Source organism: Phymastichus coffea, unplaced genomic scaffold (assembly GCF_024137745.1).
Source record: "Phymastichus coffea isolate CEN01 unplaced genomic scaffold, Cenicafe_Pcof_1.1 PCOF00136, whole genome shotgun sequence".
NCBI lineage: Eukaryota > Metazoa > Arthropoda > Insecta > Hymenoptera > Eulophidae > Phymastichus > Phymastichus coffea.
In genome coordinates, this window is record NW_026706947.1 from 427,766 (window position 1) to 442,710 (window position 14,945).

A 14,945-nucleotide genomic window follows, 5' to 3' on the forward strand; every position below is an offset into this window, starting at 1 on the left:
AATTTGTGTTCCAGGGAGAGCAGACTACGTGCTGCTGCTATTGCTTGGCGTTGAGACCGCTGCACCTGTTTCCCGAGCTACGACCACGTAAATTCACATTCCTCCCGCGAACGATTTTAATTAGCTGGCCACTGTATGCGCGCGAGCACGTGCTGCATCGGTCAAAGCTTGTTCGTTTGTCAGATGCCGGATATTGGACTCCACGGCTTCGCTGACAAATACGTCAATCGCCTATAAATATTGTGTGGCGCAAATCCTCGCAAATAATTTACGCATTAAAGCTCAATTAAACCGGACGGCTATTCTCGATACAATTAGTGAAAGCGGACAATCCAAAATGCCCGCGTACGCGCGAGCCTTTGCTTTATCGTTTATACCCAGCCGTATGCCTTGCGTGAAATTTAATGAGTTAACGACGTAGAATAAAGACCAATTATCGCGTGATTTTTTAATAATTGAAGAATATAATTAATCTCATATGCGTGGAATTGGTTGTTAAAAGTGATTACTGTTTCGTTTTGTCAAATTTGTAGAAGATAATTCTGATCGAGTATTTGTATTTGCAATCACTAACATTAATATAAAAACTTGTCATTGAAAATGTTCTCAATCATTATATTTTGTTAGTCAAATTCAATACGAGAAATGTTGAAGTGCTTATGTACGCCGTAAGTAAGTAGTTTATGGATATCTAACTTCAGATATGAGCATTAAACTTTGTTTAATGAGGAACTATGTATAACCGGTCGTGTTATGTATCATGATGAAGTTTCAACCGAAGTTTTCCCGATGAAACTATTCGCCGTTACATTTTCCAAGATCAATTTGATAATGAACATTTGAATAAAAATACAATTAAAATGCTTGACCTTCTTTTCCTCCGTGAATCCGCGATGACAATAGGTATTTCAATATCTAAGAAGTCGCGCGCACTCAAAAAAAGTTTGCCTGGGAGAGGCAGAGTTTCAAAGTGATCATGGCAAGTTATTAAAATTCCGAAAAGTTTAAAGATTTTAAATTTGAATTTTAGGACAGTAAAAGTTTATGGCACCAAAATTTTCGTGACGTAACCTCAATAAGACTGACAGACTGATGTTTGCATAATTCAAAGACTTGACTGCCACGAATGAATTTAACATATTTCAAACTTTTATGGAACATAAAATTAACGGGCTAAAATTCATCTTGGCGTCTTATCTATTTTGTCCTATTCGCTCGAGGAGATTAGATAATAAACGAAAGACGAGAGAGAGACCCACACACGTACGTACGTAAGAAAAGATACGGAAACGAAAGTAAAAAAAAGAATAAGAAAGCGAGACCAGAACAAAAAAGCGAAAGAAAAAGCGAGTGACCAGCACAACACGGAGGAACGCGTTATCTGTAGCCTTGGGTGCAATCATAGTAGCAGGGGTGGTGTAAGGGGGAAGACAGATTAAAGAGAGGAACCACAAGATCCTTGACGTGCCTCGAATGCAGTGCGATTTTCAAGTTTTACGAGAGAGCTAGACCGAATCACTTGGGCGTGGATATAATCCACCGTCATCGCTAAATTTTACGATTTACGACATGAATGAATTTTGGAAGAGAACTCTCTCTCTCTCTCTCTCTCTCTCTTTCTTTCTCTCTTTCTGTTTTGCAGATTTTCACAATAAATAACTTTTCGCTCAACAAATTGCAGTTAGCCGAGATGTGATAAAGATGGAGTGTTAAAGCAAAGATAGTATGCGGTGAGATTAGTTTGATACAATAGTATAGATAAACATTTTTTTTTTGCTTGTCCTTGTGCTCAAAGTTATCGAATTAGACAGTGAATACTCAAGTTTAATATTAATGCGGAATCCTCGTTAGCGATGCATTTTATTCTTGCGACCTGTGAAGATAAATTTATATACGATGTAGCCGACTCAAATATAATAATAGAGTAATTTTCAATGAATTATAAGAAATTGAAATTCTGATTATATTTAACACAATATTCAAATTGAAAAGAGTTACTTACGAAGTCAAAGTTGAAATTCTATTCTTACAACAGTAAAATTATCGCAACAGAGACATATGCCAAAGTGAAACGACTAAACAGAAGATTACCAACGTAAAACAAAACGCTGATTCGACTTTATACAACTCTTTCAGGCAAAGTGACGTGAATTTATGCACACGTTTCTTCGTAACGCGCTTGACGTTGCCGTTGTCGCGCAGTTGGTTGCCGTTTAATTTTGCTTTCGCTGGCGGAGTGACACACCAGTCGAGTATTTCATATTTCATGGTGCTCTAAGTATAATTCAGCGGAATATCAAGAGCTGTGTCGTCGTCGTCTCAGAGACATTATTATTGTGTGTTGCACGGTAAATTCGTGTCGCTTATAAAAAACTATATGATCGAGCGAGTAAGCGTGTAATGCGAGACACACGATGAATACGGTTTTAACGAGGATAACTTGATGTGATGCTAACTTGACGCATGCGCGCTATAAATTTTTATTGAATGTCACGACTATGAATGTATTATTTTATATTTCAATGAATGCATTTATATTTCAATGAATCTTTGTTTTTATGCCAGTTTTAAATTTCATGTTTTCGAAAATATTGTATCAGTACTCGATCAATATCGTACCAGTTATTTATTGGGTTTCGCTGTGATAGTGAATATCGTAGCATTAAATTATTGAATTATAAAGGAGTTAATTATAATCAGGATAATATTATTTAGAAACACCTGTAATAAATAAACTGACCCTTCCAGTATCATTCTTCGTAACAAAAATCAGAACCAATTAATCAAATTGAAAAATCGCTAATTATAAATTAATACAAAGTTGAATTATTGCTTACAGAAACGTGTTATACAGTATTTTATTTGTGACATTAGCGGATATTGCCGGAAAATTATATTATCGAAGCTGTATAACACATTTCGCAGAAACTTAGTCTCGATTGTAACAGTTTATTACGTTTGACAACGTTACGCAAACTTACCCGCAGTAAATCAAAACACTTTGAAGTAAACTATACAACACGGGACTGTACAAGCGACCACGCGCGCGGACACACGCACGCACGCATGCATGCACGCACGCACGCACACACACACACACAAAAGTTCACCTTCGTCGAACAAAACTAAACGACATTTACGTGTACCAACGTCAAAGTCGCCATTCAATTTTCAATGTTGAGAGAGGGGGTTTCCGTTTACACAATAAAAGGGCTTAACCGAAAAGCGCAGGCGGCGATACGAGTAGACAATTTGAAGCTCGATGATCGAGCTTGCGGTGTAATGGCGAGAGGGCGAGGGAGCGCGATCTAATTTTCTACGCCTAAAATTTCGCCACGTTATTACGCGGGGCGTCGAGTGCAGCTGACTTAGCCACACACGTACATACATACGTAAGTGTGAGGGTGTGCTATATAACGCTTAGAGCTGTCTTCGCGTGAGACGCGGGCATAATGACGGTGGTGCGACGGCCACGACGGTGCTGGCGGTGGTGGCGATGTCAACGGAGTTACCCCGCAAGCTCAATCGGGCAAATCCATCAGGGCCGATTACTATCCGCGCCAGCTGCGTTGACGTGTTGTACACTGAACGAACATTCTGTAACGACGGATCCCTTATCTCTTTTGCTTTTTTATCATCAGTTGCTTTTAAGCTTCTCTAGTAGCAACTCTTTGTCGAAGGAAATATTGCTACTCTTGATAAAAATATTTTCGTTTATTTTTCAGCTGACAGTTTTGATTGATTAATCAAATGGGTCATTTTCATCGGGAAAAGTATCTTGGGCATAGCTATTTATACACATACAGAATAGCTTATTAATTTGGCCGATAAACGAATATTTACTCAATTGAGGGAAAATTGATTAAAATCTTTAACCGCTTATACGATTAAGTCAAAGTATACTTTTAGAATAAAATATTAGAGATTAAACGCCGAAAAAATCGCAAAACGAAGTAGTCGAAGAACATTGAACAAGCCAAAATACGAAGCCATTAAAATGCCGAGACGAACAAGACCCATAAAGTAACCAAAGATTAAGTATTCGCAGCAAGAGCAATAACAGTAAGGCGATGTCGTGTAGAAACAACACACAACGAGGTATGTAGAAAGCGGGCCGAGAAGTGAGAAAGACAAAAGTTGAGCGAAGAGAGTTGTACGTGTGTGGGAAGAGAGAGCGCCGTTGCAAGAGACAGCCGCGGATAGTTAGACGAGCTGCGTGCAGACGCGATGGCTCGGGCGCGTCGCTTGTGCATCTGTCCCGTGCAGCCCTTGGCCTCGCTCAATGACGAATGCATCCGCGAATTATAGCCCCTGAACGCTCATGTATATCGTCACGTCACTTCGTGGCCACCACCGCCGTCTCTACACTGCTAATTGCTTTCTGAATTGCGGTTCATAGTACGAAGGGGGCAGAAAAAAGAGGTGATAGCGCCATGGTGGCAACAATTGCTTGATTACCTGCATTGTCAGTTGACATGCAAATTGCCGTGTGCCCACGTCTGCGATGGACTTGGCTGCGGTCAACGAAAGCAGAAAAATGCAATTGCGTGAGAAACGAAATTGAGATTTTTCGATCGGCACGAAGTCGTTATTTTTCTCGGATTTTCATGAAACAACGTTTCTCAAAAATTATACAGCAAGACGCTTGGGCATCTGTTTCCAAGAATAATTTTCATGAATACTTTTATTGCTTGGCCTGAAAATTACAGGCAACATATGCAAAGCGATTTTATATTAGTTCAAATATTATATTTTCATATGTTCCGGCATGCAGCTGGTGTGTGCTTACAGTTCACGCAGGCAAGGAAGAATATTTACTTGGAAAATATTTGGCTGATCCGCTATCAAATGTTTTCTCAAGCATTCCGCACGAATTCGGAATAAGAGTGGCTAGGCTTTGAGGGAAGGGGGAGCGCATGGCGTTCGCCGACGATGAAAAATTGGCCAAGCACAAATCGATCGACAGAAGAGACAAAAGCGCTAAATAATGAAAAGCACAACATATGCGAGGTCAAGTCAGTTGAATCGCGCTACGTTCTATAAACCAGCACAATCGAGCCTAGACGTGCAAAAGCTATTCTCCGGTCGCTGTGGACAATGACTCTTATCCGTAACTAGACGCAGCACAAAGTCCCATAATTACGCGCGCAAGCTCTAAACTATAGGGTATGCGCTCAGCGCGCTTTTGCATACATCATGAGAGTCCGCAAGGCGGGTATGCACATGCCCTGCAGTATATAGCGCACATCTCTCCCTTTTACGTTTCCGGCTCTAGGCAACGCTCGCGTTTTTCATGCCACGGAATGCGCGCAGCCGATCGATGTGGCGGCGCGTTTCCTTCACCTCGACTTCCGCCGCGAGCTCGCCAACGCTTGATTAAAGATTCACGATGCGCCCATATGCCTATAGCCGTGTGTTACGACACTTCGTACTCTCGTTTGTCGATATTAAAGCCTCGCGCGCGGAGGGCTATATCCGCCTCTTTCTCTCTCTTTTTTTCCAAGTATCTCCCGCGTGCCCGCGATGGCTTTTTATCGCACGGCTACCACTGCACGCGCCTACTGTTTACTTATGAATAAACCGTGGCTTCCGAGGTGCTAGAGCTTGCTGATATACCGATGACGAGGTGTTTTTCAAATGACCTATTATCGTCGTCTTGCCAAGCGCTTTGTAAATCTTTTCTGGTGGTTTAATTATACGTTCTTTGGATTACAGATGATTGATGCTACATGGTATACGCGGAGATGTAAACACAACGGCATATCATCGCTGCTTGCTTTCCCAGCCTCTTCAGTTAATATAATGTTATAATGTACTTAAACATTTTAATAGAATTGAATTATAAAATTAGATTATCTTGATAGGCCGGTAACTCGGCTAGTAAAATGTCACGGAGTAATTACAGTGGTATTATATTTATTGAAAGAAGTGGTTTTCACAGTTGGTTTCTGCTATTTGTCATTGGAACATGGTGTATGCATTATACAATATTTTTATATCGATAACTATTTGCAATTTATAAGTAAAAATAGTTGATTTCGACTTGTAGCAAACGACGTTTCTTTTTCAACTTGAAAAAAGTTCAATTTCTCGGTCGATAACACGCCACATAGAACTTGCAGTAAAAGCAAAACTTTTTGATTAGTTAGTTCATCGTTCAAACCAGTCACATTCAAAAGTCTAGTTCCATAGTTATTTTAGATGATTGCAGTCTGCCTCTTTCTTATTTGTCCATATTAATGTCTTGACATCTCTACTTGTTAATTTTAGCGAAAATCAATATTTGGGTTTTCATTACATTTTCATCCCCTTTCACATGATGTCCTACTTGCACGTAGTGAAATTTGAAACCAAAAAAGTGAAGAAAACGTGGTACAAGAATTTAATGTTCCCGGTGGCCTCCAACAAGATTTATGAAAAAGGTGCGCGAGGCGCATAATTTTTTTATGCAACAACGTTTAAGCGCGCGGTCGCGAGTGAGAGACAGCGCGAGCTGGTTGACCGAGTTAAAGCGTCAGGCTGTATTTCAACATTTTCGCTCGGATCTCTCCTCGCCCCACCTTATACTTTTTAGGCCGCTAGAGTTTCGAGGAGGGTTGGTAGCTAATCGATCGTTTCCCAAGCTCCTTCTCTCTACCTCGCGAGTAAACTTGAAAATGTACGAGAGCTACGTGCACACTTTGCGCCGTAGCTACTGTATTCGAGTACTAATTTCCTGTTTCCTCTGCCGCGACTTCACTCGAATTAAGGTGGTTCTATTGCCAAGTGCTAAACTCCCGCTAGCCGCGCGATTAAAAAAATTTTTTTGTCTTCTATGCGCTCGTTGTTGTCCTATTGAAAATTATAGGTCGTCATGGATTTTTTTATGTTATTAACGAAAATATTCTTAACAAGTGTCGAAAATCGATGCCGCGACTCATTCAAAAGCTTCCAGAATTAATTTAATGAGTATTAGGCCTATAAGTCGATACACGTACTCTCCAGACCTTATGAAATCATGTAACAAACAAATTTTCGATTTCCGAAAATTGACAACAGACTGTTGTCATTCAAATTTACGAATTATGGTAATTTTTAGGTTATAATTTTTTGTAGACAAACACACGTAGATATCGAATTCAGTCAATGGCTATAAAAAACTAGATATTATGAAGAATACTTCCAAATTTTTTCACTTCGATCCATCAATAACTATTTTTTATAACGAACGAGTAGAAGACAAAAAGTATTTTTTTAACCGCGCGGCTACCCAGAGTTGAGCACTTGGCAATAGATCCACCTTAAGCAATTTTATAGCGCTTTATACTCATGTTCGATTTTTATTGCTACGCACTTCGATTTTTTTCTTCCTCTGCGACTACCATTCGAGATAACTATCGAGTAACTTGAGCTTCACAACGTAAAATTTCCCATCGTAAAGTACACATAATTTTGCACTGTTGTCGTTGCGTATTGAATTGACATCGTGCGCAAGGGTTTGAAAAACTTATCTAACCTTTTTTCAGCAAAAAGAAAAAAGAAAAAATTAATTTCGTTGGGAAACTTCTAATATTTGATTAAATTTAAAAATTGAAAGAATAACAAGAAAAATTCCGACAAGAGCCATAAAAAGCATCATAAACATTCATATTTCACGCACTTTGATCTGTGCGATGAGGCGATGGTGGTGATGGCGTGGGCGCATAAACCGGCGTTCCAACCGTAAAAATTTAATTTTTTCGTTTGCACGCAACAAAAAAAAGTCAACTCTATTATTGGACGTGCTGGTGCGCATTCTGCACTCTTTTTTTTTAAGGGTCAATCTCTCACGCCGAAAGCGCGAGCGAGCGAGCGCATAAAACAAACTCGTAAATTCGCACGGCGGCAGCAAACAAGGAAGAGTAAAATTCACTCGAACTTACTTTTTCTATTTTTCTTTTCCACTTTTTTTTTTGTTTTTGTTTTTTTTTTTAGCTAACGCCAACAATCTGCACAGGCCTAGGTACATCGTAAAAGAGCTCTCTCGTGGATGCATCGTCAATGAAGCCCTCTGATTCGGTTTTTATATCGTCGAGTGAAAACCGAGGGAAAGAGGAGAGCCTAATCGAATTAACCTTCTACCTTCTCTCGCGCGCGCGATTTTAGCTTGCTTTTTTTACTCTTGCACGGCTTCGAGTGGGATTTTTGCGCTTTATGATTATTAAGTTATTACTTTGGTTGCTATCCCGCCCTCTCTCTGTTTTTCTATTTAATCAAACTCCTAATGAGAGTTTCAAACGTTCGCGTAATAAGTTTTTCGCTAATTAGAAGTTATGAATGGAATAATGAATCAATTTACTTGCTTTCATGTTTGTACTGTTCTCCTCAATGTGACGCTTTGATTGCTGATTTTCCGATACGCTGGCATGATTGATGTGAAATATAGATTGCCATTTTTCAAAGTCCGTTATATGCCAGTATATATAATAAACCAATTTTTTGAGCGATAATTGTAAGCGCGATTTGAGTTTTAAACTAGTCAGTAAAAGTCAATAAAAAAAATTTTTTTTATCGGTAAAAAATTTAAAAAAAGCGCATCCAGAAGCAACGATATACACGTAGCCTAATTACCGAGAAGCTATATAGATAGCAACGAGTGCGAGGCTGTGAAGCTCTAATCGTAAGAGCCCTAGAGACCCTGTGACTCTCTCTCGTCGTCTCTTTCTATTGGTGTAAGCAGAGCTGGGCGAGCGAACGAAATTAAATTTACGAGCTGGCCTGTTCATTAACGTGTCGCACGTACGGACCATTGGTTACAGGGGTGTAGGAGGGAGGTGGTAGTGGTCGTTATTGTAATTTAATATCGTCATATAACGCAGTGCGCCGTTCTCGCTCTCTCACACACACGCGCGCGCGCGCAGGAGTAGATAGTAACTCGAGTTTTACCGGTGACCAGTGCATGAAATCGCAAGTGTCGGTGTTCGATTGCTCTTGTGTTTACGAGCGCGCGTAATCTTGTTCGGCTGTACCATATACGCGCAGCTTCCCATATAATAATAAGAATAAATGCGTCGGCCACGTTTATTGCGGCATGCCGCTTCTTTTTAACGGGCGTTTAAAGCTCTTATTTTGAATTTGCACGGATTTTATGTAATAAGATTACGATTATCGTTTATATTACTCACGTAAAATTCGTTATTTATTTATCTTGTTACTCCCACGCGTTTTGATGAATTTCCCAAGCGCCTGGCATATATCTTTTGTTTGCAAAATTTCAGATCGAATGCTTCTACTCGATTAAAAGCCTTCGTGTTGCAACTTTTTTGTTGAAAGTCAAGTTCAACTTTTCTGTTGAAGCTTTCTAATTGAGTCTATCCAGCGCATAAAAACTCGATTCTCAAAGGCAACTACGTCAACCGCAATGATAATTAAAATACGCAATCCTGGAAATCTACCGAGCCCGCAGTTCGACAGATAAATGTTTAAATGTACTTCGCCTCCATTATCGAGAATGAGCACTTCTGTCATTCCGTGCTGGCGCGCAGAGTTTCGAAAGTCTTGTCGACGACTAATCATTCAATTACTCGCTACTTTTAACTGAATTTCCCATCGAGTTGAGGAGGCGATTTTCGAGAAGACAAAAGTTCGGGTCAACAGCACAACCTATTCTCGCACTCTCGACAACGAGTATATACAGGAGGAGTATGGCCGAGAAAAATGCCGTCTTTCTGGAGTTGTCCCGACACAAGCATCTGACTCTCGACGTGGCTATATTTAATTACGAATGGAATACAAATTTTTGTTTCACCTATAAAATTGAATAAGTTCCCAAGTGAAAATTCACTACTTAATAATTGTAATTCAAGAAGCTATTTATTTACATTTACTCGCGCGTGTAAATTAGCACGGGAGCGCAAACATTCTCATATTTGGGTAGCAAGTTTATAAGAGATTTAACATCGTTTACGGAAAATTTTATCAAACGCGATCAAGCGAGCACAAACTGAACCACGATTGCGTATAAATCAACAGCTCGTTATAATACGATATTGGAAATCGTAATAAAAAAAAAAAAAAAAAAGAAGAGAGACGGCATGTAATAGCTTTGGATAGCTACGAATAGTACAAATCGCGTATACCACTTGCACGATTGACTGTCGCATGACCTTCAATACAATGACACAGCTCGTATCGCACACACGTGCGGCCAATAAATGTTTGAACGAAAACATAATGACGTGCTCTATTTGCACGCTAGCCGCGGAAGCCTCGTAACACAGCGTTTGCCTCGTCAATGTTCTGAAATGACGAGGCCTTGTTTTTCGCTAGCTGTCGCATAAAAATTCATCGTTCCGTCAATACGTCACATCAGATGAACACGGTGCATCGGCGAAAGTAGAAAAAGGAATAGGGAAAGACGGACAAAACAAGGTACTCGAAGCAATCTCTATCCTCCGCATCTCTTCGTACGCGGATGTGTCTGTGTTGCGATGGCGCTGCTGGCGAGTCCATGCCAAGCAGCTTATCTATCACTCATGTAGGTGTACACTTGGCGCGCGGCAACGGAGTGAGCTTACCTTAAGAAAGGGAGAATCCCGAGACGGAGCACTCGATCGTCTGCACGCTTATTTCAGTTGCACAGGCACGAAAACAACGCGGAGCCACAACCAAGAAGTTGGGAATCTCTAGGGAGCAGTCCTCCGAATAGAATGTGAATTGCCGAGCTGTATGTAAATTCAATGCCAATCGCGCGGCAACCACTCCGGAATCTCACTCTGCGTGCGCGTGCGTGTATAGTTGTATTTATTCCGTAGGACCGTTGCCGAGAATATACAACCCAAATCGAAGAAACAAAGGGATATTGTTGGAATACCAAGTAAAGAGAGAGAGAGAGAGAGAGAGCCTGAGCATAAATGCAATGGAAACTGGCTTGGCATGAGTGTCATAATGGATAGGTTCGCGCGCTCACGACACTAAAGCTCGATCGATGAACAATTGATTTAAAAACAGTACGAGTGACCTTTCAGAGGCCGTCTAACGTATGCCGTAATATCTTTTGCTCTCTTCATTATGTAGACTCGAATTATGACTGCTCGAACATCTGATAATTATCTAAAAAGATATAACATATTTACAGAGTGATAATTCAGCCACTGATACTATCCAATTTATAATGCAGGAAACTTAATTGACAGAGATTACGTAATAGTGGAGAAATTAATTGTGGAATATCTCAAAGTCACACACACACACGCGCGTGTAATTAAAAAATAAATTGGCTCGTTAATTGTATCACTGCAATAGTTGTCTTTAAAATAAGAAATTCCGTGAAAAGTCAATTAAGTTTGCGTTTATCAGCGATTTGAAAAAAATTATTTACAACAACGCTGAGTGGGTGCGACGTTAAATAAGGATGACGAGATCGATAAACAACGGTAACGATGACAATATGCACCGCCAGCGCAGTTGTGTCAGATGCTGATCCGAGCACAACTCGCATCAGATGAAGTCACTAGGTCACAACAGGCCATGAGAGACAGAGAGGGAGAGAGAGAGAGAGAGCGTGTAATTAAATGCCTGTATACATACTGCAAATATAGCCGAAGACCGAGCCGTGGCGTCGTGACGGGTGCGGGCTTACATCGACGGAGACGTGTGCTTCTGACGCATCGGTTTAGATACATATGGCTATGCCCGGTTTAATGATCGTAGACGAGCGCACGGTCGCATTATCAGCACTATGCCCGGACACGCTTGAACTTGCATCTCTGACTCTCGACGAATCCACATTTAAATCTCCGTGGCGTAATTTACGTGGAATAATCCTGCCCGCTCTCTCCTTTTATTCTGCATCCCGCGCTCGCGGATAAGTCCTTTTATAATTATCTTGAATCCGCTCTGAAGAATTCACGCCGCGCTGATATTTTGGCCAACAAGCTTTTGATAAAACGCGTTTACGCGGCTTTTGCGCGGCGTTCGCACGCCTTTCAAATGAGATTTCCTCTCTTTTGCGCTCCTTCATTCTAACCTGATTATTCTTGAGTGAGGCGGTTAAAGCTGTACCGTGAAAACTTTGTTTTTCTCTTATCGCGCTTTGCTCTCAGTTTTTCTTCATTTGTTCGTGTGCGCGTATTCACGAGCGGCAAAATGTACCGAACAAACGAATGTTTACAAAGGGGTACTTTCATGTACGCGAATGACTTACGGACGGAAGAGCGCAATTTTTCGATCGAGTCACGACCTACGAATATCGTATATAATTCGCGGAACGATCGCAGCAGAGTAACGCCGACATAAAATTTTTCGAATAAATCAAATGCTGCGCGCGCGCGTTCTGCGAGAGCTTATATCACGGACACTCGACTGTATTAACCAACGCCCCGCTTTGTTGGATTTTTCTTCTACTTTATTTGGCGCACAGTTCTAGAAATGAAAACAAAGAAAAGTTGAAAACGCTATCAAGCTTCCGCAAGACGTTTTCCTTCCTTTCTCGTTTCTTTTTCTATCTTTTGGTTTCGCATGCGCTTTCCGGAGTTAACTTCGAAGAGATGAGCGTACGCCCGTTCTCATAAAGAAATGTTCACAAGTTAACATAAGCGTGTAAACGGTCTGTGCGTAAGGTGTAGTCCCTTCTGTTACCGCTAAACTGATTTAATCTACTAAGGGGTTTATCTCTCGTGTCACTCACGCGATGCCCCGAGAAAAAGAATTGATTTTTATTCCCTGAAGTACTACTATCGCAGAACCAGATTAAATCTTTGCGAATCAAGTCTTCTAGAAAACTTTCGAAAGATAAAACCTACTTGCAATAAATTAAATCTACCACGCGCGCACAGCGTCTCTGGTGGGAAAAACTCCAAGAAAGTAAATCGCTCATGCTGACCTCGATTACAACCGTGTGCGCAAGAATTCATATCGAAAAGTACTTTGACTCACCCTCGTTCTCGTTGTTTCCGATAATAATTTCGGTCTTGTCAAAGTTCTTTTCCTTTAATAGCTCGATTGGATCTTTGGTCAAGAAAACACCATCGATGGTCGGAGCCGACGGAAAGCCAAGAATGCCACCGTAGCTGTTCCACTGTTGCACCGATATGGTACGCGCCTCGACGGATCTCATGCAAGACATAACTCTGCTAGGGTTGTCCTCGAGCATCGTGGAATTACAGCCACAATCCTCAACGAGGATCCTGGCGACCTCGGTAGCTCTCTCTGCGCTCATGTAACTCCAAGGTGCGTTCAAGGTTCCACTTTGCAGAATACCACGTCGGGCGAGTCCTTTAGTCACTGGCGACATCAGATGCAAGGAGACCGAACCACCACCAGCGGACTCGCCGAAAATAGTGATGAGTTCAGGGTCACCACCAAAGACCTTGGCATTGTCTTTGAGCCATTTCAATGCCATGGCTTGGTCCCACAATCCCATGTTGCCAGGTGCGTCGTCATTGGCCTCTAGGTAATCTTTCAAGTACAAGAAGCCAAAAGCTCCTACGCGGTACTGCATCGAGGCAATGATGGCGTTGCTCCTGGCCGCCATAATGTCCGCGTCGTACACATCCAAGGTCGCGGTGCCGGTCATGTATCCACCGCCATAGATCCACACGAGAATTGGCATGCCCTGGTGATGGTTCTTCTTCTCAGCCGAGTCGCCGCCACCTTTGTGCCTTAATCGCAACTTCTTGGGCACCCAAATGTTCATGTAGAGACAGTCCTCGCTGATGTTGGTATTAGGATTCCACATCTCCTCCCCTTCGAAGCCCGGAAAGTACTCGTAACGCTCCTGGATACAACTGTTGGGCATGACAGTGGCATTGTAAATACCCGGCCACGGCTCCATTGGCGCTGGTTTGCGGAATCTCAGCGGGCCGATCGGTGGCTTCGCGAACGGCACTCCGTAGTAGATGTGCACCTCCTTGTCGAGTATCGTACGCGACAATCCCCTCATGAGGCCGCTGGTGGTCGAGACGACCAGCGGGTCGTCGAGGTAATCGTCGCGGTAGGCATTCTCGCTCGCTGCGAACAGGTCGTCGTTGGGCCTTGCTAGCAGCGGCCTCAGAAACAGCAGCAACACTAGCCACGCTCGGCCCTCCATGCCGGCACCGCGCCGCGCTCGATGCTCTGGCTCAACAAGTTCGCGCGCACGGAATCTCTACGCTCGCTCGCTATGTTCTTACGGAGCACGCACGCACGCGGCTATTCTCTCTCGCTCTCTCCCTCTCGCGCGCGTGGCGTTTAATCTTGTGCTTTCTCACTCGCTCGATTGCTCTCGCTTTTAACGAGGTTGCGCGCTGTCGCGCGCCGACTTGAACTCTTGCATCAAGGACAGCCTTTTGTTGAGTTATCGGTCGCGCACTTCGTGTCACAGCACCACCACCCACCACCACTACCACCACAACAACAGCCGAGTTTTTAGTCTTGGAACACAAGAAAACGATCAGAACTAAATCTCAAGGTAGCATTTTCGCTCAGCTTCGACGCCCGAGCGGGAACTCGCCGCTCGTCTTTGTATTTTTAGATACGACGATGAGGTCGAGCGAGAAGAGCGAGCGTGAGACAGCAGTAGTGATAGTAGTAGTAATAGTAATGTGGCGGCCAGCGTGCCGCGTTGCACGGGGTCGACTGGCAGGCAAGCTCGGCTATGACTCCGCGCCACGGCGCAGAGTTCTCTCCACCGCCAGGCTGCGCGCGCGCGCGGGCGAGCGAGCGAGCGAGCGAGCGCGGGCGACCGACAGCGACGGGGAGAAAGTCAGCCGCCGTGCGCGAGTGCGCGCGCCTTACGCGCTTTCTCGCTTCTTTTTTTTTTTTTCAGTGCTGCCCGACGAGAATAAGCTCGTCTCTCTCCCTCGACACTTTGCGACCCATCCTCCTCGGGCTGACCGCTGAAAATTATCTTTTCACGGCATCGTCGGCGGCCTGCAGCGCGATGCACTTTTCCGCTTTCGCGCGTACCCGCCGGACCTGCTGCTACTGTTGCTATTGCGCTGCTGGTT

At 42.8% G+C, this 14,945-nt stretch overlaps 1 protein-coding gene across 1 annotated transcript in view; it reads right to left on the bottom strand.

The window, feature by feature from the left end:
• LOC131671820 (acetylcholinesterase-like) overlaps window positions 1-14,554 on the bottom strand; it is a 112,687-nt gene extending 98,133 nt beyond the window's left edge. Inside the window, exon 1 of the mRNA XM_058948563.1 lies at window positions 12,895-14,554. Coding sequence (XP_058804546.1) covers window positions 12,895-14,047 — 1,153 coding nt within the window. The 5' untranslated portion in view covers window positions 14,048-14,554. The remainder of the gene's footprint in view (window positions 1-12,894) is intronic.
• Window positions 14,555-14,945: the final 391 nt, after the last annotated feature.